Genomic DNA, 25,046 nt, shown 5'->3' with positions numbered 1-25,046 from the left:
GTAATCTCCTTGAGGGAGACGAGGGACCATGTGTTATGATTTTGGTGTTTCTCGTGGCCTGCAGCACATAGCAAGCGCTGAACTCGTATTTTCCGTTTGTTTCTTTCCTTACAACCCCAGGCTTAAATGGGGCAGCACTGCAAAACGCGCAGGTCTGTGGGGCGAGCGTTTCTGCCATATAAATAGAGAAAATGCAGAGCAAGAGGGAACGTGCAGTGGGCCCCAGCGTAAGAAGCTGGGCGTTTGCATGTCGTCGGCTGGCAAAGCGGCAAGTGCCATTTTTCCGAGGAGCAGCACTGTGGTGTTCATTCGGCTGTCAGTTGCTCCGTTACAAAGAGGCCGTGATCCCTGTCGACGTGATCTTGTAAACTGGAGCTGGTAAATGGGACAATTAAATGTCTTTCCTGCAGCAGACTCATTCTCGCTGCAAGGACAAAAGCTAAGAGCTCTCCTGGGAGGAGAGGAAGCCTGAGCAGCGTTGAGTTTGCAGCCAGGCCTGTATTGTCTCGCTCTCTGCACCTGAGAGCCCAGAGCTCTCTCTCTCCCTCTATTTATACCTCTAATGACAGGCAGGAAGCTCACGCGCACTTGAAGATGCCTTTGTATCCATGGAAGTTACACCTGTTCAGAGGACCTTCCTATATCTATCTTCAGGGAAGAAGGCATTGCCAGCACGGGTCTCTCTGCCAGCCTCGGAGTTCTGTGCCACCCTAGGAAGGCTGTGTGTCAAACCAGGTGTCACAGACCTCTCTCTCTCTCTTCCCTAAAGTTGCCGGTTAAAAGGCAGCATGGTGGGGCTTACGGAAGCAGGAGCCAGAGAGATGTAAAATCTAGAAGGGAACAGGCGAGGATTTCAGAGACAGCTCTGTGCACATGTATGTCTGAGACTTGCTGCCATTAGCACTTTGGGTGATGCTGCAAGAGGCTGCATGAAACATACAGAATTGGTCAGACCGAATCCTGTGCAGAAAGGACACAGACAGCGGGCCCACCCACCAGCATGGACTCTCACATCATCCATCCACTCACTCACAAGGTAGAAGTCACGGCTTTCAGATTTGCAAAAATTAATGAATAAAAATTTAAGTAGACACCATCCAGCACATCATAGGAAAGAAGGTTTCAGGTAGAAAACACTGGAATGAGCTACAAATGGTAATGCCCTTTCCCGAGGGTTTGGGGAGCGTATTGAATCATCCTGTAAGGGCTACATAGTCACAGGGGAGAGTATGAGAACCAGGCCACCTGCATTCAACTCCCACCTTCAACAGGTGCTACCCACTCGATCTTGAGCCAGATACTCCTCTTATATATCCATCCCCACACCCATGCATTTATCAACTTTTCAATTCTTTTATTTAACAAAGTTACATAAATTCTCTTCTCTTCCAGGCACTCTATAGAATTTTCCGAAATTAAGCCACAAGCCCTCATATCAACTTAATGTGGCTGGTGCCATTATCACACCCATTTTACAGATGGGGCCAGAGAGGCGAAGGAACCTGCTCAATCTCTCTGAGCACCAGATCTAACACCTACCAAACCTAGGACAACAGCATCTACCACGTGGGAGTTTAGTTGGAATTCAATGAGGGTGCACACGTGCAGTGCCTGGAACACACTTGTTACGCAATTAGTATTGCTGGTGATCACATTATTTCCTGCCTCAAGCCAGGGAGGCTGGGGCACTGGGTAGATCACATTCTCCTTCCCGTACCCTCCCGTGGAGCCTATGAGTCCAAGGATACATGTCCAGAGAGAAGGTGTAGGCCTCCAAGAAGAATCTATGTTCAATGGTAAGAGAAATCAGTTCCTTATTTAGCCCTCAGACTCATTCTCCCCACCTCCCCAGGGACTGCAGTTGCTTTTCAGATTAGATTTCAGCCTGTTCTTAAGACTGTCCAAGCACTAAGGGCATTGCTTCCGGAAAGGATTTACAGCATGCAATGTGACCAGCCGTCAGACTGTTGAGCATTTCTCCTCCAGGTCAGTGGTGAACAGTCAGTTGTGAACCTATACCCTTTAGGTTTCACGCAGGGCCTGAGACTTTGCTGCAGTACATCTTCTAAAACCGGCCCACACATGTACCCTTGCAGGCACACATCTACATATTTTCTTCCCTTGGTCTGTGGCCAAAGCACCTGACCCTAGGCAGTGATCGTATGGAAAGAAATAGTATGTGGTTTTTAGAAGCTGGGTTTAATATTTTGTTTCATTTCTGGTCAAGGCAACTAATGCTTTTTGGTGTATGGGCCGACACTCCAACTGATTGACGTCATTTAGTTCTGACTTACTCCTTCCCACATTCATTCACTCACTCATTTTCATCCATCCATCCATCCATTCATCCATCCATTCATTAAATTACTTAAACACTCAGCACGGAGTCAGCATCTCTGTATTTGTACACAGAGATGGATAACACACAGTCTTTGGCCCCTACAAGCTCAGAGTCCTGAGAGACAGACCTGCAGACCAGTGCTTATGGCAAGATAAGATGATTGAATTTGCATAGGGCCATAGGCAGGAAAACAACGTGGAGTGTTTTGAGATCAGAGATTTGGGGGAAGGAAGAAGTGATCAAAGAAGGAGCCTGAAGGGCAGGAGCTCATTGCAAAGGACTCAGCTTTCATGCTAAGAAGTCTGGGGTAGCCTGGGAACAGTGGGGCCATTGGATGAGACCAGCTGTGTGCTTGGTGGACCCAAGATTCTTCAACTGTTGTCCACGGAAGCCCAGTGTCTCCTCACATATAACAGAAGGCAGGCTGTTACAGGTAGGTGAGGGATGAAAGATTTGAACAATGGCGCTATAGTGTAGAGGAAGGTCACCAGGAAATGTTACCCCAGTAACACAACCACTAGTAGAGTTGGGTCATGGCCTCAGAGGCAGGCAGAATGTCCAGATTAAACTCTCCTGATTCCAAGATATGTAACAACTGTCAGTATCACCAGCACCATAACAATTTATTATGGATATACCAGCTGCGTAGTATCATATTGAAAACTTGGAAATGGCTATATGTGGAGTTCATAGCTCAGAGGTCTCTATCTCCAGGAAGTCTTCCCTGAATACACAGGGATGTTGGTAAGAGACCACAGTTTCTCCTGAGGCATCAGGATATCTTGTCAATAGAAAATCCGTAACACTCAAGTATAATTGTCAATTGCTTCTATGTCCTCCCCATTGGGAGGTGAGTTTATTCAGGGTGAAGATCTTTCCTTGTTCTTCCTGAATGTCCAGTCCCTGGCACAGATCTTGGCACATAGTCGGTGGGTCCATAAAAGTGTGTTGACTGAAGTCTTGGCTGAGAGATGCAATCAGTTGGAGTTTCGTCCCATACACCGAAAAGGCTGTGGGTTTGATTCCTGGTCAGGACACATACCTAGATTGCAGGCTTAATCCCTAATCTGGGTGCGTAAGGGAGGCAACTGATTTATGTTTCTCTCTCACGCCAATATTTCTCTCTCTCTCTCTCTCTCTCTCTCTCTCTCTCTCTCTCTCTCTCTCTCTCTCTTCCTCTCCCTCTCTCTCAAAAATCAATAAAAAACACAAATAATCTTGTTGAGGATTAAAAAAAAAGTGTGATGCCCTAGCTGGTTTGGCTCAGTGGATAGAGTGTCAGACTGTGGACTGAAGGGTCCCGGGTTCGATTTCCAGTTAGGACAAATACCCTGTTTTCAAGCTCAATCCCCAGTAGGGGGCATGCAGGAGGCAGCTGATCAATGATTCTCTCTAATCATTGATGTTTCTATGTCTCTCTCCCTCTCCCTTCCTCTCTGAAATTAATAATAAAAAAATAGAAAAAAAAGGTGTGCTGACTGTAGATGAGGCTTTCCTTCTTGTTTAGCTGGTGATTCACTGATCTGAGAATCAGCAAGAGACCAAGAGAGGAAAGAATCTGTGAAGTCACAGGCAAAGGGGTCAGGAATAGTCTCTGGAACCCGGAAATCAAGGCTGACCCAGGGGGCAAGCACGTTCTAAGCAAAGGTCCCAGCAACAGAGTCCCATGGTTCCCCACAGGGAACCGACTTCTATCCACAGCCAAGACGTCAGACTGACGTTGCTGCTGATCCCATTAGGGTTTGCTGTGAACACCAAGAGGGGAACTGACCCCATTTCAATCCTGTTTCATGTCTTGTCCAGGGATTGGGCAATTGGAGTTTCTCAGAAGCCCGAATGGAATTGGAAATGGCAAAGGAACAATTTTCTTTGTAGAAAATCTGGGGCACCATCATCGGCAGCCTCCCGTTCTCCCGGAGAACAGATTCAGCCACTGTGAGCTGTGAACTGCGGTTGGGAGTGAGGACAGCTTGGGGTCTGCAGGTTTGAGGCCAACTCTGTTTCTTGCCTAGTTGCCCTGGAAGGAAGCCACTGGTCAGATCTGGGATTTAATATGTGGCCTTAAAACAGCGTAAGGTCAGCCAGACCATCTTATCACTGACCTTGGGACTTTAGTTTCATTAATTCTAAACTCTTGAGTTTAAGTCAGATGACCTTGGATCTGGAAATAATAGCATCTGGAGCCTATAATCTCTGTATCCATAATCTCTGAGGGTTACTGAACAACTTGCTAAAGAGAAAAAAAAATACCTTTGCTGTGGGCTGGGGAGCTGGGGAGAGGAAGAATACAAGATTCTGGACACAAATAGACTAACTTTGGAAGATAAATCTCCCTTATTTAAATGTCAGAATATTCCATTTCTGTATAATGCTGAGAAGTCACAAAACCAGAATAAAAATAGGCTTAAATATATCCAGTTATATGCAGAGACAGGCTGTCTTTGGCATAAATGTTCCACCTTCCAGTTGAGGTCTCTGCTCTCTGGATGGAGCTCGAGCACCGTGGAATTCATTGCGGGTTGTCGCCATCTGGCTGGGATTTTAGAAGGCCACGTGACCAACCGTGCAAGCTGGAGTTGGGGAATTTTGTGCACACAGGTCCTCAACCTGTGTCTCTTAAAGAAGAAAAAGGAAAAATAGGAGCAAGAATTGGGCAACTCCATCAGACATCAAATGATGTATGTGGTCACAATTTTCCATTCGAGGGTAGAATTGGTGAGAAATAATTATCTGGAGTTATGACTGTAGAACATTTTCAAGAAGTCCAGGAAATTCTGTGTTTAACAAGCACTTCTGGAGTCTGCTTAACTAATTTGTCTCTTACACATAGAGATGGTCAAGTTGGTATGACTTAAAAGGCATATGCATTTGTGAGCACAAATGAATTCACAGTAACTTTTTGACATTGCACATTTTCTCAATCAATAGTCCTCTAATTCCTATGACTCACTGTGTAAGAGCATGAGGGCTTTTTAATATCACAAAGGGATCCTTGTGTTTTAAAAGGCTATAGATGTAAGAAGATAAAAAAAGGACAGCAAAAATTCCACATCCCATGCCAAAATATATCTTTCTCTCAGCAAGTAAAATGACGTCACTGCCTTTTAGCTCCCTTTCTATTGAAGAGCACTTAATAAGCTTCCTGAGACTGCAAGGTCCTTAAGCAGAGGAGCTCATCCCCGTTTTATCTGCATTCCCCTTGCCTAGGACAGTGCGTGTGAGTTTAATGGGCATTCAAGACTTGGTTGTGGCATGAAGGAGAAAGAAGAGAAAGCAGAAAGAAAAGCAAAGGGAAGAAAGAGAAAGAAGGGGAAAGAGATAAAAGAAGAAGGGTGAATAACAGAAGGGGAAAAATGGGGGGAGGAAGTTCTTATCTGGCTCCCGTCCCCCTTATCATAGGTCAGAAGTACCGGATGGCAGAGAGACCAGAGCCAGGGATGAGTGGGAGAGCATATAGGGATAGGGGAGTAGTTACATACAGATTCCAACTCAGGTAAGTATGTAGGGAAGACACTAGTGACTTTTTGCCCCATTCTACAAATGATGCAGCTGAAGTCAAGTGAGAGGAATCAAGGTCATGAGTTAAGGAAGCTGGGGAAGAAATCTGCATCTGTAAACTATTGGCTATTGGGGGCCACTGTTCATTATGATTGTACAATGATATCCACCCACATGGCCACCGAGGAACACACCCAGAGCTCAGTTATGCAAGCCTGCTTTACCTCTCTCCTAGAAGATAGAAACAGGGCGCGCAGAAATAGAGGAGCCACATGCATTACCGGTGGGAATGTAAATTTGTTGTACTTCTGAAAACTATCTACTGGGAGTATCTACGGAAGCAGAGTATATGTGCACTTATGACCCAGCAATTTCATTTCTACGTGTATTCCCAAACAGCTAAGTGCCTACATGCACAAAAATGTGCAGAGATTTTCAAAGCAGACAAAAACAAAGACTAACACAGTGTCCATCAAAGCAGATGTACAACTAAACTGCAATATGTTTGCACAATGGAATACTATGCAGTAATGAAAAATAATGAGCTGTAGTTAACTCATTAATATGGATTAATGCCACAAAAGATACACATGAATATACGTTATATAATTCTACCATTTATTTGCAATTCAAGAAGCAAAAGCTGTCCATGATCACGGAGAACAGAGTGGTGTTACCTTTTGGGGGGATGTTGGCTGGGAGGGGCCATGAGAGAGCTTTCTGGGGTGCTGGCCATGTTTCAGATCTGGATCTGGGTGGTAATTACACAGTGGTATAAAAATGAATTGCACATTGAGCTTTGTGCCAGAGAGTGATTGTACATTACAGTTGATAGAAAGCAAAAATAGAATAAGAGTGGCATACTAAATAAAGGTGAAGGTATTCTTGCATTTGGGGAGTCAAGAGGGAGCATAATAAGTAGAGTGAACAGAAACAATATTTCTATCCAGAAAAAGAAATACCTTTTCTAGAAATATGAACTGTTTACAAAGAAAATAAAAAGAGTCTTAAAGGATAAAAAGGTATGTACTATGTTAATTTCATCCAAACTGTTGGAATTATTTTAAAATAATTTTTAAAGAATACATTTTTTACTTTTGTAATTTAAGCCAGAGGTCAGCAATCTTTTTCTGTAAAGGGCTAATTGGTAAACTTTTGCAGCTTTATGGACCAGATGGTGACTGTCACAACTGCTCAACTCTGCTCCTGCCGCACAAAGGAAGCCACAGGCACGTGGAGTGCACGGATGATGCGTCTGTGTTCCAACAAAGCATCATTCACAAAGCTGGCAGTGGGCCACAGTTAGCAGATCATTATTTAAGTAATCAGTGCAGGAAACAAAATTAATTTTAAGAAAAACATATATGTGAATAAGAATAAACCCCAATTTAAGATCTTCACCATTGTTATCACCTATGATACACACTGGGTAGTCTCATACCATTCAAGTTTATGAGGTTGGTGTCATTAGAATCCCCAATTGAAAGAAGAGGAAACTAGCCATTAAAAAGGGTAACTTCCCCAAGGTCATGGAGCAAGTAAAAATCACTTCTTGCAACCCAAAGCCTTTGTTCTTAGCGACACCCCTGATGCTACATTTATGACTTTTTGTGTGTGAAATAATAAAAGTTTTAACAAATTACTAAGAAATAGGAAATTCTCATTAAAATGTATATGTAAAATAGTTAAATGGTCAAAAACTAGATAAAAAGACAACTCAGATCTCCCCCCTCCTGTCTTTCTCTAGTATTCAAAGGAATTCAAATGAAGGCAACCTTGAGGTAGCACATCATACCTTCTGTAATAGCAAAAAGAACCACAATGCTCAGAGCTGCTACATTGTTCTGAACTTGGTACAGTGACTCATTATTAATAGTAAATTTATTTGGCAACAACCTTTTGGGGCAGTAATATGACTATAAATCAAAATTCCTAGGAATAGTTGTAGCCATTTACCTTTCAAACTCCACATTTAAGAATTTGTTACACAGAGAATAAAAAAAACAGGTATGAAGATGTTCCTTCCATCATCTATAATAATAAAAGCATAATATGCTAATTAGACCGGATGCCCTTCCAGGGCGAAGCCTCTGCTGCAGCTGCAGGATCGAGGCAGCAGCCTCAGCGGCGAGGGAGGGATCCAGGCAGCCGTGGCTGCGAAGGCCTACACTTGCACAAATTTCATGCATCGGGCCTCTAGTTATCTATATGAGCAAAAAATGTTTAACATTAAGAAAATAAAGTGTGAAATATTATTTAATAATGAATATGATATTTTATGCAAAAATTAATTATGAGGACCAGATTATGTAACATGAAAAAATGTTTAAAATATACTGGCAAGTGGAATAGTGGAATATAAAAGTGTACATAACCAATAATTATTTAAAGAATCATGTCTGCAAGTAGCAAGGACCAGAAGGTAATTATATATTGAAAACAATTATGTTGCGGTAGTGGATTGGGATGCTTTTCTAGGTATATTATACTGCTTTGCCAAATCAAAGTGTTTTTAAAAATGTAGACTGAGAGGGAGTTGGGGCCACTGTTTATTCATCCTGTCACTCCTACGTGAGGTTCTATGACATCAATGTTTGATTTACCAGCAAGTCCTTCATTATGTTGTATTTCAACTTTAATGGTTCTCTTGACATTTGGTGTTCCTGATTTGAGCCATTCACTGATTGTCAGGAATAAGTTTGGCACTGCAGTCTTATTCCAATCCTGGTGTCAGATTGATAGTAAACACTGCAACTGCAGATCTCAAGGGACCAATTGGAAAATTCTCTGAGAACTTACACAGATAAATACCCTTGGCGCTTCAACTCAGAGGGGCAGTCAATGACTCTCTGGAATATTTATAGATTTTACCTGTTTCTTAAGAAAGTACTGTTTCATTATTATTCCAACGATATCTCTAGTTAAAATTAAGAGGGAGATAAAACAAGTCTAATTTTTATGGTACCATCTAAGTCACAGCCCAGTGGCAAAGCAGATAGGCCCTTCACTTCTACTTTATGCTTAAGGTGGATACTTTCTTCTGTTGAAAAACTTCATTTCCAAATAAGTAGTTTGTTCTGAACTACTTTCTAGGTCATAGGAGGTGTCCATTGCTGGGGCATCAAAAGTGTCATTAATCACCATTTGGGGTTTATATCATCAAAGCTGGTATTTTGTGTATAAATGAGGTTTGGGTGCATGGAAAAAAATTAGACTCAGTCAACCCATCACCAGGAATGATCTCAAGCCACACCTCCCTGGTGGTTTCAAATGGGTCCACATTCACATGTGTACGGGATCAGGAGAGCCATCGGGTCCAAATCTAGTTTCCTATTGAATTTAATCAATAAAAACAGTGGGTCACTGTCTGCCCAAATGTGGGTCTTTCCGTCTTGCCTGCTGTATTTTTGACAGTTATTACATGAAAATGAAACCTTTGGAAGCAACAAACACTTTCATGTCTATGTTGTTTCTTTCTGAATGAGGAAGCTTGCCATTCAAGCCTATGTGACGACTTCCGCCATTCACACCCCACACCGTATCTCCGATGCTCCTTATTGTGGCCACTGTGCACACGGACGCCTCCAAGTTCCACACCATTTGGTCTCAGGTTTTCACAATCGCCAAGGGCTCGGGATATGGAAACCCAGTTAGGACCCCTGAGAGAAGGAGGACGAATGAAACACAGGGCCAACACCCAGTTTCATGGACTTCAAACGGGTGAGCTTTTGGCCAGGGGCGTATGTACGCAGTACTTGCCGATCAGAGAATAAGATGCTCCTAAATGCTAAACATTGTTAATCTGAAGAGTGGTTCTTAAATCTTTTTTAAAATATATGTTTTTATTGATTTCAGAGAGGAAGAGAAAGGGAGAGAGCAATAGAAACATCAATGATGAGAGAGAATCATTGATTGGCTGTCTCCTGCACACCTGCTACTGGGGATTGAGCCCAAAACCTGGGCATGTGCCCTTGACCAGAATCAAACCCAGGACCTTTCAGTCCACAGGCTGACGCTCTACCCACGGAGCCAAATCAGCCAGGGCCTTAAATCTTATTGTGTATTAAAATACCCCTGAGTAGATGTAAAAATGCCCCATGGGGATAAAATGTCAGTTTCTGTGTTGTCCACAGGCTCCCCAACTGAGTCTGATGGACACAGAAGTGACACAAGCATCTTTATAGGGAAGGTTACTGTTAAGGGCAACAGGAGTCTTTAGTTATTTTTATATCCCGCCACCTTGAGCTTTGAAGCTTCTCAGTTATTCTCTGTTGAACACAGATCTACAGGGAGAAGGAACGAATGAGCAAATGGCTTTGTCAATGGCACCCGGTCTTTGCTAACTTGATTAGACGTGATTTACAGATTAGCCTAGCTCAGCCCAAAATGTGATTTCTGCCTTTGAAGTCTCAATTTGATTAAAACATGTTTAGCAAGAAACCATAACTTTCTGAAATGCCAGGGATTATGCAGCTCCGAGATGCTCTGTGGGAAGCAAGCAGTTTGGGCGACCAAGTCGGGCCTTTGTGAACCTGGAGAGGCTGCCTGTGCTGGGGCCGAGCATCTGACTCCTCTTAATTACATTCTGTCCTTGTTTCATTCCTTCTCATCTCTTGCTTCTGGGCCCGGAGTTTTCCCCTAACTGCCAGGGTTGAATGATTTCAAAAATTAGGTTGAGCCTGTTCCCACGGTGCCGGGGCCCGGGGCATGGACAAGTCTCCTTCTCTGTGGAAAAATGGAACGAAGTGTAGGTCACTGTCTCTCCCACCCTCAACCTTTGTCACCAAGTCATTTTTCCCAGCATCCTCTGCAGGGGACAGATGCTGTTCCTTCAGGGAAGGAGAAGGACATGGAATCTGGATTCTGACTGGTGTGTGTTTCAATCACAGCTTTGCCCCTTTCCAGATGAGAAAGCCTGCCTTAGGGATGTCGATGAGGGTGACAGCAGAGAAAGAAGCAATATTACATAATGATTAAAGCAAGGCCCTGGAGCCCCCTTGCCTAAGTTCCAATAGCAGAGCTGCCATGTACGAGTAGCTCGACACCTTCCTTAACCTACCCGTGACTCAGTTTCCTCACCTGTAAACAGGGACTAATAATCATAACTAATGCCATTTAATCATTTTGAAGATGAATGAAATTAATACATATAAGGATGGAGACGATTTTATGACCCTGGTTATCCCTCCGTAAGCGTACCTATTATTATAAATGTCTGTAAGGATAACAATGATAATGGTGGCTGTTGAAAGATTTCCACTTAGAGAATGGGAAACTGTTTCTTCCCCTCCAAAGCAGTTCTCAGAGTCTCAGAACTGCCTTTCCCCAAACCCCCATCCTTATTTTGGCATTTATCTCTTTAAATGGTTGCAATCGGGTGTTGCTGAGTCATCTGAGGACACAAGGACCTATGTCACGAAAACTGCTAGCCGGGGACGCCAGCGGGAGACCAATTAGACATCTCCGAGTCCGGAGTGAGGCAGCCAGTGGTCTGTGCCTTGCTGCACCTCGGAGCCGAGATGGGCCAGTAGACACTCTCAGATGTCTTCAGTTTCATCTGCAACATGGCTCAGTGCTCAGCTGAACAAATCCAGTGTGCCCTGCCGATGCCCAGGCTGAACACTGCCTGACTTGCCACCTACCACACCTCTCTGATCTCTCTTCCCCACCCCTTCCTTTCTTTGTGTCTTCATCTCTCCTCTTCTTCTTTTTCCCCTATTACTCTCCCTTTCCCTTTCTTTGCTTTCATCTATTCTTTTCCCCTTCATCATTTTCCCCTCCTCTCATTTCCTTTCTTACCTTTTATTTCTTCCCCTCATATATCTGTGTCGCTCTTGCCCTCCCTACCCTCCTTGTTCTCCATTCTTCCCTTAGGCACCTTAATCTTTTCCCTTCCTTGCAATTTTAAGTCTTTTCTGCCCTCTTGTCTTTCTCCAGGCAGTCTAAGACCAGGAGTTATCACACTTTTTCTAGCAAGGGACAGATAGTAAATATTTCAGGATTTGCAGGTCATAGAGTTTTTGTTGCAACAACTCAACTCTGCCATTGAAAGCAGCCACAAACAACACCTGAATGAATGGATGTGGCTGTGTTTCAATAAAATGCTATTTTCAAGAATGCGCAATGGCTGGATTTGGGCCGTGGCCATAGTTTGGGCCATAGTATGCCACTCCCTATGGAGAATACTCTTTCTCTTGTTTACCAACTTGACCTCAAACCACAAAATCAATATTAATTTATGATCCACTCCATGCTAAAACCCAGGAAATATGTCATCTTGCTGGTTATAGCCATCCCAGAGGATTTGTATTAAAAAGTATATGAAGTAAAAGAGGAATATTTGACTACTACTGCACACAAATTAGACAAAGGAGGAATCTGCCTCTGTCTTAGAATAATTACAGGCCCAGAGGATTGGGAAGACTGTTTGATTGGACAGTGACTTCCTCCCGTCTCTCTCCCGAGAGACAGATAGCTAATGTCCTTCCTAAAGAAAATAGCATCCTCTTCATCAGAAAATGTATTTAATTGAAGAAATAAGCCCTGCAAAAGCATATCTGTAATGTCACCAAATCTTTTCATTTGTTCATTCAACTAATTTTATTTGAGCACCTACTGTGTGTCAGGCCCACTAGTGAGCCCTGAGGGGAGAAAGAGGCAACAAAAATGGACATGACAGGGTGTGCCCTCGAGGACTTACAATGCAGTGTACTGCAACCAGCCAGGGTCATGGACAGATCAGCAATGAGTAGGCACCTAATGCATGTCAAGCACTGGGTTAGTTTCTTTATGTTTGTTCGCACACTAATCTTTAAACGACTCTCATTTAAAGATGAGAAAACGGGAACTCAGAAATTAATGTGCCCAAAGTCACACAGCTAGGAACTTATAGAACCTTCTAGCTTACCCCTTCACTTGCTTTGCTAAATGCCACAAGAATGCTACAAGTATGGAGCTAAAGGACATCTAGGCCAGAGCTGTGGGCTCTAAGAAAGTCTTTCTGGAGGCCCTGAAGGATGGGCCAAATGTCAAATCAAGAAGCACAGTTAGGAGAAGTGGGAAGAAGGAATTCCACTGAAAAAGGAATTCCATTTCTTAAAGGTGGTGGAATTTCAGACATGGTAGAGAGTTAATGGGAAAATATTTAGGAGTGAGTGGGCCTTCGCCAATTTCCGTACCCACACCACCAGGCCATTCCTAAGCCAGCCCTAAGAAGACGGGCCATAGAGGCTGCTCACAAATGTGTCCATCCGGAGAAAAGAGGCACCGGAGCTCATCGCCACCCATGCTGCGGGGCATCCAGCTCTCCCAACCCCAAGCTCAGACGGCAGCTCAGAGATATTAAGCTGGGAAGCTGGACAACGGCAGGGCTGAGACTATTAGCGACCCATCCAGTGGCTCAGAGCAATTTATGAGAATGCTAATTAGATACACAAAGAGCTCCTGTAATCACACAAACGCTCTGTACCCTGGCTGGCAGCATGGGTCCCAGCCATCAAAAGCCAATCCTGCCCGCTTCAGTGGAAGAGCAGCCGACAAAGACAGGAACTAGGCATGTTGACTGATTGACCCCCCGGAAGCAGGGAGTGGGCTTCTCCACAGGCTCCACTCCACCACTCCCCACTCCTAGATCTGAGCATCTCTATCCTGGAGGGGTGCTTCCCAAAGCTCTGGATTTGTGGGCAGCCTGGCTCCTTACTAATACAAGAGCAGAGTGTGTGGTCCCTTCTAATTTATCAATCTGGATGAGACTTTAAAATGACTGCTTACACACTTGCAGTACAAAAGGGATAAGGGGAATGGAGAGGTACCCAATGTACCTATCCAACTGAAATCATAGATGTGGTGTATTTCAACTATCTCATATAGATCTATCTTATGTGTCCCAATAAGCTATACCTGGGGTCACTAGCTAGGTTTAAAACTGGGAGAGTCCCACAAAATGGGTTGTTGGTCACCTATTTAATACAATATTAATACAAGAGGTGCATATGTCATATCTTTCACATGTTTCACATTTGATATCAGTCACATATACCTAAATATGGTCTAAGTACAATGGGACATACCATATAAATAATTTATACAAATATATGGTGATCACTGGCAATTAGGAAAATGCAAATCAAAACTACAATGAGATATCACCTCAAATCAAAACTACAATGAGATATCACACCTATGAGAGTGGCCATTATCAACAAGACAAGCAATAACAAGTGACGGAGAGGTTGTGGGAGAAAGGGAACCCTCGTCCACTGCTGGTTGGAATGTGGACTGGTATAACCACCATGGAGAGCAGTCTGGCAATTCCTCCAAAAATTGAGAATAGAGCTACCAAATGACCCAGCAATTCCTCCCCTTGGAATAGACCCAAAAACCTCAAAATCATGTATTTGCAAAGATATACGCACCCCTATGTTCACTGCAGCATTATTCATGGTGGACAAGACATGGAAACAATCAAACTGTCCTGCAATAGAGGACTGGATAAGATGTGGTACATACACACAATGGAATACAACTCAGCCATAAGAAAGGATGAACTAGTACCATTTGAAACAACAGGGATGGACCTATGCTAAGTGAAATAAGTCAATCAGAAAAAGCTAAGAACCATATGATTTTACTCATGTGTGAGATATAAAACTGAAACTCGTGAACACAAACATCAGTGTGGTAGTTGCCAGAGGGAAGGGATTGGGGGGGAGAATGGGGTCCTAATATATGGTGACAGGAGAAAATTTGACTTTGGGTGGTGGGGGCACATGGTGCAATGTACAGATCTTGTAACATAGAAACCCACACCTGAAACCCATATGTTCATGTTGATCAATGTCACCCCAATCAATTTAATAAAAAAATATATAGGGTGTATACATATATTTAATTTTATTTGTTCAATACATTCAGACTAGTAATGTCTCAGACACAGACTAGTCATGCATTTTTGAGTTTAAAAATAAACCTATGGCCCTAACTGGTTTGGTTCAGTGGATAGAGCATCGGCCTGCAGACTGAAAGGTCCCAGGTTCGATTCCCATCAAGGGCATGTACCTTGGTTGCTGGCACATCCCCAGTAGGAGGTGTGCAGGGGGCAGCTGATTGATGTTTCTCTCCCACTGATGTTCTAACTCTCTAACCCTCTCCCTTCCTCTCTGTAAAAAATCAATAAAATATGCATTTTTTTAAATAAACTTATGCTATAAAAATTGAGCAAAGTACAAAATGGAAGATTAAGTGTTTGTCAGTGCTAAAGCACACTCTTGAAACTAAGGTGATCTGGCTAATCATGACCAAGGTTTCTCCCAGCAGCGTGGTTTAATGAAAAGATGATCAGAACTGGAGTCACATGAACTTGGTGCAATTTTTATGACAATCTAGGCAGAGGGTTGTCCATAGACCAGCAGCATCAGCATCACCTGGGAGCTTGTTAGAAATGCAGAACCCCAGGCTCCCCCTCCCCAGACCCACTGAAATCATAATTCCCAGGTGGTTTCCATTCACGCTCAAGTTTGAGAAGCTCTGCTGTAGCTCACTTAACCTAACTGAGCCTCATCTTCCTGGTCTGTAAAACAGAGATAATAAGATCAACTCTAGAATGTTGTACGAAGAGTTACTAAAACTATTTGGGATGTACTTAGCATAGAGCTGGACCATTGAGTGGGAGCTCAAAAACAATCATTTTCTTCCTTTTTCTCAGCATTACTTGCTTCTGAGCAATATTATTATACAGTCTGTTCTCCTCAATATCTTTTTCCTAGCTCTATACATCAAAAGGGCTTTAACCCCTCTTATCTTCCTTCTTTCTGTCTCTTCAAATCCCAGAATCACATAAAATATTTACAAAATCCATGAGATTGGTGGGACCTATGAGATCACCTGTTCAACACCACCGCCCCCCAAAGCAGAAATGCCGTTTTTAGGTCCCAGATTTACTCATTATCTATGTTCTCACTCAAGTGTTACCTTTTAGGTGCCAGAGAGATACCAGGCACTCAACAGATATTTGCTCAGTGCTGAATGAGGTTCTACTAGTATGAGCTCTGGCCAATTCTATTCTTTTTTTTTATTATTGATTTTTTACAGAGAGGAAGGGAGAGAGATAGAGAGTTAGAAACATCGATGAGAGAGAAACATCAATCAGCTGCCTCCTGCACATCTCCTACTGGGGATGTGCCCGCAACCCAGGTACATGCCCCTAACCGGAATCGAACCTGGGACCTTTCAGTCCGCAGGCCAACGCTCTATCCACTGAGCCAAACCGGTTTCGGCATCAATTCTATTCTTTATCTAAATCTCACTACACTTATTTTTTGTATGACCTTTTCAGTCCTTTCATTATTCCATTAAAAAAAAACTAGTTTATCTCATATCTCACCTTGACTACTTTCTAACCTACCCAAGACACCTAAGAATATATATATATATATATATATTACTTCATATACATGAATTATTGTAAATATGTTCATATTTTGAGATTAGAATTTTAAGTTTATATATTACCCACCAACTAGACTATAAGTTCCTGGGAGAAAAGAAAAAAAGACTGTGACATTCCCTTCTTGAAACATTTGTGCCTAGAAAGATATACTTCCTTTTGGTTTTAGATCCTCATTCACCCGAGGATATGTCCATTAATTTTAAAGAACAGAAGGGAAAGAGAGAAAAACATCAATTGTGCTGATGTTTCTCTCATACATGCCCCAAAGGGGGACTGGACCCAAAACCTAGGTATATGGCCTGACCAGGAATTGAACCCATGACCCTTCAGTGCACAAGACAACACTCCAACCAACTAAGCCACACCTGCCAGGTGGAAGGTATATTTCTCAGTAAATGATAGATAGTCATGATCAAAGCTGAAAAGAACCCATGATTGTTATTAGTAAACTACTGAGAGCAAAGATCCCCACAGTGCATTCCACTATTTCAGAAAGGACACAGTGATCATACAGGAAAAAGAAAGGTAAGATCTTGTTGGGATCCTGTGTATCTCTTAAGGCAGACCAGTGGCCTTTTTCCTAGGGAAATGCTTGGTGGGCTTCATGTAAGAAGTCCCCCCAATAACCTTACACTCCTTCAAAGGCTATATTTATACAGCTCATTAAGAAAAATTTTTAAAAACATTTTTGAAATTCATTACACTCGTAATTGTCCGCCAAAGCTACTCTATAACAAGAGATAAACACTCCCTTCTAGAGGATGAATAATAATTAGGTGCTGCTCAGCGCTGCTCTTTACAGGTCTAACTTCAGAGCATAATTAATCCTGTTGAAGCTGCATACGATAAGTGAAATATTTATGCAGCTGTGTTAATTTATGTATTTACTCCTAGAGAGGCATTCAGAATTGGACACGTGGCTTTCCGGGAAGATTATGCTAAGACGCCCCCTGGAGCAACGTCATTTCTCTCCAATGTCTTTGCCTCCAGATGGTCTCTGAAGATGAAGCTGAGGAGACACATTTCCCAACACCGACAGTCTGACCAGGAAAGCAATGAGCCAGAACATATTTATAAGAATCTAGACACTGCTAGTACAGGGAACATGCCTCTGGCCTATCTGAATGCCTTTACTTTTTATTTTCCAAAAGGAGGACATTTTCTGTTGTTTCTATGATACCAACTGGACCATATTCTCACCAATACAACACTAACTAAGGTGTGTTGAATATTGGAATTGCGGATGGACAGTGATGATGAGAAGGAGGAAGAGGAGGAGGAGGAGGATGGTGATGGTGGTAATAATGGTGTTAATGGTGGTTATGATGACGGTGATGATGATGGTGTTGGTGATGCTGATTATGGTGGTGACGGTGATGGTGATGTTGATGGTGACAATGATGACAGTGGTGGTGTTGGTGATGATGATGGTGATGGTGATAATAATAGTGTTGGTGATGATGATGGTAACAGTTACCATTTATTTAACCATTTCTATATTCAGGTGCTGTGCTAGCTAAGTTCTTTACGTGCATTGTCTCATTTCATCCTCACACCAACCTTATCAGGTAAATACTTTTATACTCATTCACAGATAAGGCTAAGAAAATCACCTCTTTTGCAGAAGTATTTATAAATGGGACAAAAGATTTAGTTCAGTTATGCATTAAATAACTCCTTCCTAAAGGTGTCTACAAATCTTAAGTGTCTAATTAGCCAATTTTGAAAGACATCTTAGAGAATTAAATGTATCAGGAGTCTTACATAATTGACCCCCTTCTGGATTAAGGCCCCTTGAGGAGAGGCTTTTCCCCTTACTAGGTAGGGGGCTCATAAGTCCTCTGAGCTTCAGTTTTTTCTCTGTGAAATGGGTAAAAGCAATATTTCACTTCATAAGGTTGTTATCAATATTAAATTAAAGAACACATGTAATGCATCCCGTATGATAATTGACATATCTTATTCCCTAAATATGTTGCTGTTTCATAGCAGATTCTGATGAGTGACAGCAATGGTGGGTAGGAGCAGAGTTAGAACTCATTATTTGACAGCTACCCTCCATATTTAAAAGTTTCCTGTCAAATGAAACACATCCCAACACTAATCATTCATCCATGTGCGTATTTATTCATGAAATCCTTCATTGGCCAGTTATCTGTCATGTTCAGAATTTTGTGTGCTTACTGTTATAAATAATACTCTTGTTTGTTGAGTAGTTCACTCCATGTAGGGTTGCTTAGGCAACCACAGCGGTAGAAGGAACCATCAGTCCTAATCTTTCATCCCTGTTTGTGTCTATATACCTTGTCCTATAACATCAAACTCCTCTCATAAAAGGTAGAGTATGCCTCCAATCCTTTGACTTTGGGCTTGGCCATCTATCTAGACAGAAGTTGGTTAGTAGATATGAATGTGACAAGGCAGCCAGCTGAAATGTGCATGTGCGGTTTAAGTGTTGTGCCTCTGACACAGCCAACACAAGAGCTTCTCCTAGGTGGCTGCTGACCTTTCAACCTGAACCCCAGAATAGACACACGTGGAACACAGACCACACAGCTGACCAGGGACTTGCGGAGAGAGTACAGTCACCGGAGCCATCACAGCCTGCGGCGTGGCTCCTCCACTCCACCTGCACTCCCATGAGCAAAATGAATGTGTATGCCTCTTGCAGCGGTTCTCAACCTGTGGGTTGCGACTCCTGAAAATAAATCCTGCATATCAGATATTTACATTATGATTCATAACAGTAGCAAAATTACAGTTATGAAGTAGCAGCGAAAATAATTTTATGGTTGGGGGTCACCACAACATGAGGAACTGTATTAAAGGGTCGCGGCATTAGGAAGGTTGAGAACCGCTGGTAGGTTTCACAGCCATAGCTGGCCCACACAGCCCAAAGCACTGTTACACAGTGGAGAACGTGGCTCACGATCTGAGGAAGGCACAAATGCTCCATAGGGAATTAAGAGAATCAGATGTCTATTTAGGAGTTAAATATAAAACACATTTAGATTTCTTGATGGCACTGTGAGAATCGGGGTTCAATTCTGAAAAAAGAAAGAAGTTGCAAGGGATGATGTACTTGGTTCCAATTCACACCAACCCTATGCACTAACCTCTGCCCATTTCAATGTATTGGCCACAGGAGTCGCCAGATTTTCCTGTCCCAGCTCTAGGCAGGCATAGCATATTCCGTAACCAGTCTGACCATAGCCTCCCCTCGTTCTTGAATACAGCTGCTGCCCTGTGTCCTGTGTGTCTGTACCCTACTCACACTCTCTCATTCTTCACTGTTAACCTGCCATCTCTGCTGGTTTTGTCTTTCCTATCTCAGTGCTAGCAGTTGAGAGGGGAACCAGCCTGCCATCTGAGCCATGGCAGAATTGTAAAAATGATGTCATGGCAAAGGCTATGGTGAGATCACCAACTAGGAAACAGAGGACAGACAGAAGGAAATGCTGCTAGAAAGAGTTGGCCCAATTAGCTTCCATGAATGCCATAATCCCTAAGAGGGTGGAAACTTCTTTTTTTGCATGATAGAAAGTCAAGAAGTGAACTGTAGTGAAAGCCCACGAGCTTTCTGCTCATGATTCCTTTTCTAGAAATTGCTTCTGTTTCATTCCTTCCTCAGATAATAGCAAGAGCTGTTGTGTTGGTACAACATAACCCTGCCCTTTTTTTTTCAGTCCTGATGGGCCCTTGACCCCAAATGCTCCAAGAATCCTTCCTCTGGGACTTGGAATTGAGAATTGAGAGACTCGAGATTGGGACATATTATGAGCTGGTTATGTAATGTCACTGCTCCAGGGCAGACTTTCTCAGCTCCAGTCCTACTAACATCTGGGCTCAGATAATTCTGTGTTCTGAGATATGGGGGTGGGGATGTGTTGAGCATGGTAAGATGTTTGCCAGCATCCCTCATCCCTGACTTCTGCCCTCTAGATGCCAGTGGCAAACAGACTCCAGAGTCATGACAATCAAAAATGTCTCCAGACATAGCCAACTGCTCCCGGGGGGTAAAAGTTGTCCCCCCTCTTGAAAACCACTGCTGGAGAGAGAGAGAAAGAGAGAGAGAGAGAGAGAGAGAGAGAGAGAGAGAGAGAGAGAGAGAGAGAACCTGTGAATTTGTGCCGTTGAGGCCCCAGGACTGCCCCAGTTGCTGTTCTTCCTCTAAATCTATGTGCTCAACTCTTTTCTAAATTCACTGAGATGGATACTTCTGCATCCCCAAAATAAATGTCTTTTAAAAACATGGCTATCTATAATTGGTTTCCATTATAAGCAACCCAAAGAACAGTGGTATCATGTGATAAGCATTCAATAAATACTTTTAGTGTGCAAGTTCATCACAAAAAAATCCATTGGAAAGCCAATAAAGAGGGGGGGAGGGGAACAAAAGTGCAAGGGCCTCAAGTCCCCCAAAGTAGGGGGTCACCCACGGTCTTACCATCACCCACAAACTGGAGCAGGGCCAGGTCTATCTGCCTCTTCCAAGGTGAGCCCTTCTGGAGGGCAATTCCATAACCAGTGGTAGCAAAGATGTACCCACTCCCGATGGTCACCAGCTTGCAGCCTTCATCCCGCCCAGCCTTGTAATTCAAGACCGCCGCATCGTAGATGAAAGCGTCCAGTTTCCTGCAATGACAAGAAACCAGGGAGTCATGGGAATGGCGGGTACCATCTCAGGGCCCAGCTCCCAGCCCACTCCAGCATCACACACTTTCTTTCCCATGGGAGACGATGGCTCGGGCCGCTCCATCCTCTCATCATAAAAGGATCTATTTTTAATGAAGAGATAAAAGCCAGAACTTTTTCTCCAAGTTACAAGAGGCAGCTAAATAAAGACGTGAAGAATCCTTATGCCCAAGTGAGTAAACAGTTGAGTTTGCTGGTTTAAGTGTTGCCCTTAGTACTCCCAACAGTGGAGGACAGCGGCCTATTTAGAAAGGCTGCATCAGAACGAAGTAAACTATTAAGGGGCAGGACGATTCGGGAGTAGCAGGCAGGCAGGCAGGCAAGGGACTCAATAAGAATAAGGTCTCTTCCTCCCAAAAGAAACATGCTTACTGTGTATTCATATTACAAAAATATGATGTAATAATTTTTAGAAACCCAAATAATGTAGAAAATACTGACAATACAAGCACAATTAAAATTGCCCATAATTCCATAACTCAGAGGCAATCGTATTGATGAACAACCTTCCAAATTAAAAAAAAAAATTTTTTGATTGAAAGAGAGAAAGAAAGAGAGGAAGAAAGAGAGAGAGGGAAAGAGAAACACTGATTTGTTGTTCCACTTATTTATGCATTTATTGGTTGATTCTTGTATATGCCCTGAATGGGGATCGAACCCACCTTGGTGTATTGGGACAATGCTCTAACCAACTGAGCTACCTGGCCCAGGCCCAATCTTCCAAACTTTTTGTGCATGTGCACACACATGCACAGAGTCACACACGTACACACACCTTTTTTAAAACAGGGTTGCCAAAACCGGTTTGGCTCAGTGGATAGAGCGTCGGCCTGCAGACTGAGGGGTCCCAGGTTCGATTCCAGTCAAGGGCATGTACCTGGGTTGCGGGCACATCCCCAGTAGGAGATGTGCAGGAGGCGGCTGATCGATATTTCTCTCCCATCGATGTTTCTAACTCTCTAACCCTCTCCCTTCCTCTCTGTAAAAAATCAATAAAATATATTTAAAAAAAACCAAAACACTTTTGGTCACTTTTCTGAAAAGACAAGATAATAACTAGTTTAGGCTTTGTGGGCCATAGGGTCTCTGTTGCAATGACTCAACTCTGCCATTGTAACATGTTATGGGCCGAGTTGTGTCCCCCTCCCCCCAAATTCATATGTTGAAGTCCTAACCTCAGCACCTCACAATATGATCTAATTTGGAGATGGGGTCATTGCAGATGTTATTGTTAAGATGAGGTCATCCTGGAATAGGGAGAGCCCCTCCTCTATTATGACTGGTGTCCTCATGGAAGGGGAGGTGTGGGCACAGACGCACAGGGAGACGCCCTGGGGAGGTGGGAGTGATGCTGCTACAGGGCCAGGAACCACCAGAGGCTGGGAGAGAGGCGGAGCAGCTCCTTCCCTGATGCTCTCGGAGAAGGCACGGCCCTGTCAACACCTTGACCTCGGACTTCCAGGCTCCAGGACTAGGAGACAAATAACCATGTTGTTTAACCCTTACCGTTTGTGGGATGTGTTATGGCAGCACTAGGAACTACGCACAGCATGGAAGTAGCCACAGATAATATATAAACGAATGGACTCAGCTCTGTTCCAGTAAAACAAGAGATTGGCCCATGGGCCATTGTTTGTCAACACTTGTTTTAACCCTGCGCCCCCTCCCCCCCCCCCCCCCCGCAAATAGAATTTTACCAGGCAAACTATTTCACAAATTGTGTTCTCTTTTCATTTCACACCACACACAGTGAACATGTTTCATGTCAATGAACGCAGCACTTTCCTGGGATACATTTATTGTTATGGAAGTATGACGTATATAAAATAAAGTGCTAGATAAAAATTGACATATGCACTCATACTTGAAATCATCATGCAGATCAAGGTATAGGACATTTTCATCATCTCAGAAGTCCTCTATGCCCCTCCCAGTCACGTCCCCTCCAAAAGGCTAGCGCCATAATTCCCCTCCATGGCATGGCTGTAACTCATTCATTCCCTAGGTCTCTATTAGCTGGTGTGCATATTGTTTCCAATTTTTTAAGTTATTTAACGAGGCAGGAATGACCACCATTGAACATGGAGATGGATACTTAATTCTAAAGTAGGTAGGAAAATGAAATTGGAGATAACTCCCCTTCTTTGGCAACTTCTCAACATTACTGCCTTTCTTTCTTTAACAAGAAAACATAAAACAGTGAAGCAAAGAAAAATGAAAGTGGCAGGGAGAGGACGTAAAATGTTGCCTCCTTTCAGAGACAGCTGCTGAAGGATGCCCTATGGGAATGAAAGTATTTGGAAGGTTTACGGCTGCGTTCTTCGTTTTAATTTTTTGTTTCTGTAATGGTGAGAGTTGGAGCGAGCCTACAAGGCTTATCTCACCAACAGAAAGACCCTGAAGCTTGTATCCAAAGCTGCAGAATTGGAGACGTGGTTTTATACTCTGAGCGCATTAAAAGGGGATCAGAGCATCCAAGCAGAAGAGGAAGAAAGCTGGGCTTTGTCAATGGTGATGGTGATCCGGAGCTGACAACCCCCGAGGAAGCAGCCTCTCTGGAGAGCCGGCAAACTGAGACCCGGGGAAACAGGGGCTGGGGAGATTGCAAAGGTCTGTTTGTATGTGGTGGCTGTAGGGATGTGAGGGGAGCAGTGGACGAGCAGGTAGAAGAGATCTGGGTTCTAGTCCAGCTTTGGCTGATGGCGCGTCCTCAGGAAAGTCACTTCCTTCTTTTGTGTGGCCGGTGGTCCTGCTGAGATGCCCATCGGCTCTGGGATTCTATCATTTCACAAGCCAGCAGTCACCTTCTGTCACTCTTCATAGGGCAGTTGAGACTGGATAACGTGTGTTTCCTGAAGACGTCAGTCATGGATGGCATCTGTCCTCTTGATGGAGAAGGTGCTTGCAATGCCCGTACTTCACATATCAAGGTTTCCATGGAGATGCTGAGAACCTGGGTTTTAATAAGACTTTCCAAGCCTCACCCAAATCTTTACTCTCAGTTCCTCCAAAAATAAACAGAAGCACACACCTATGCGTGCACAGGGGCATTCAAATGTCAAGGCCATAAGCTGGTATTCATGGGGTGAAAGTTTTCCCCCTCCTATTAGCCCACCACAGGCTGATGCGTTTCTGGGGTGGAAATCTAAAACTGTACCCATCAGCGAGACATGTCCAACGGTGGTTTAAACCGTTAAGCACAGATTTCAGCAAATCAGTACTGTATTGCATGACAAATCTTTTTCTTCAACTGAAAGAAACATATTCCCATTGTCAGAAAGAAAGAAGTTAAAAATCGCTGACATCCTCAAGGGTGGGCTTTGTGGTCCAAGTCTTTGCGCACGGAGTGGACAGAATCTGACCTCTGTGGGCTGCTGGGAGCAAGGGGGTCACATAAATAAAGTGTGTGCGCAGTAACCGGCACAGAGCAAATGCTCAGGACACACAGGTGCATCCAATCAAATTCAGATTTTACAAAGGCGCTCACAACTTTCATGCTTTCTACATGATAAATCCAGTCCTAAGTATTTTATATCTCATTTACTCCTTCTCACTATGCACAGGTTTACGTCTATTGCCATCCCCACTGTGAGATGAGAAACTGAGTTACAGAGAAGTAAAGCAACTCTTCACCACCGCCCAGCTTAGAAGTGTCAGAACAGCCTTTGGATTTACACAGTCTGATACCCAAGGCCACAGAATAATAACCATGACCACGTGATCCATAAGACTTATGAAATTAACTAGGGCAGCTCTGTCTACTGCTTATGAAACTCAGACTGGGGGCTACAGCTGCACATCAAGACCAATGATATGAAAAAGGAAGCAAGGATGAGATTAGAATAGAGTTTGAAAAGATTTGGTGGGTTGTTCGGCTTCATTGTGTCTCTTTCCCAGCACATGCGTAGTTGTGGATGGTCTGGAGTGATCCCCACAGAAGACGTGTTTGGCCCATTTGATCAGGAGACATTTAGGCGTGGATGGCCAAGGCTTCATGTTGAAGGTAAAGGTAAGGAAGAGGAAAAGGCTCCCTGAAATTGAAGCCAAATTTAGACCAGAAGCACC

At 43.4% G+C, this 25,046-nt stretch overlaps 1 protein-coding gene across 1 annotated transcript in view; it reads right to left on the bottom strand.

Annotated features, from left to right (window-relative positions):
- GRIN2A (glutamate ionotropic receptor NMDA type subunit 2A) overlaps window positions 1-25,046 on the bottom strand; it is a 176,728-nt gene that overhangs the window by 22,190 nt on the left and 129,492 nt on the right. Inside the window, exon 11 of the mRNA XM_036310006.1 lies at window positions 20,734-20,921. Within this exon, the coding sequence (XP_036165899.1) occupies window positions 20,734-20,921 (188 nt within the window). The remainder of the gene's footprint in view (window positions 1-20,733; window positions 20,922-25,046) is intronic.

The sequence above is a fragment of the Myotis myotis genome, unplaced genomic scaffold, assembly GCF_014108235.1.
Source record: "Myotis myotis isolate mMyoMyo1 unplaced genomic scaffold, mMyoMyo1.p scaffold_m19_p_5, whole genome shotgun sequence".
In the NCBI taxonomy this organism is placed as follows: Eukaryota; Metazoa; Chordata; class Mammalia; order Chiroptera; family Vespertilionidae; genus Myotis; species Myotis myotis.
The sequence above is the reverse complement of the archived record's forward strand: the minus strand, read 5'-3'. Positions and strand labels throughout refer to the sequence as shown.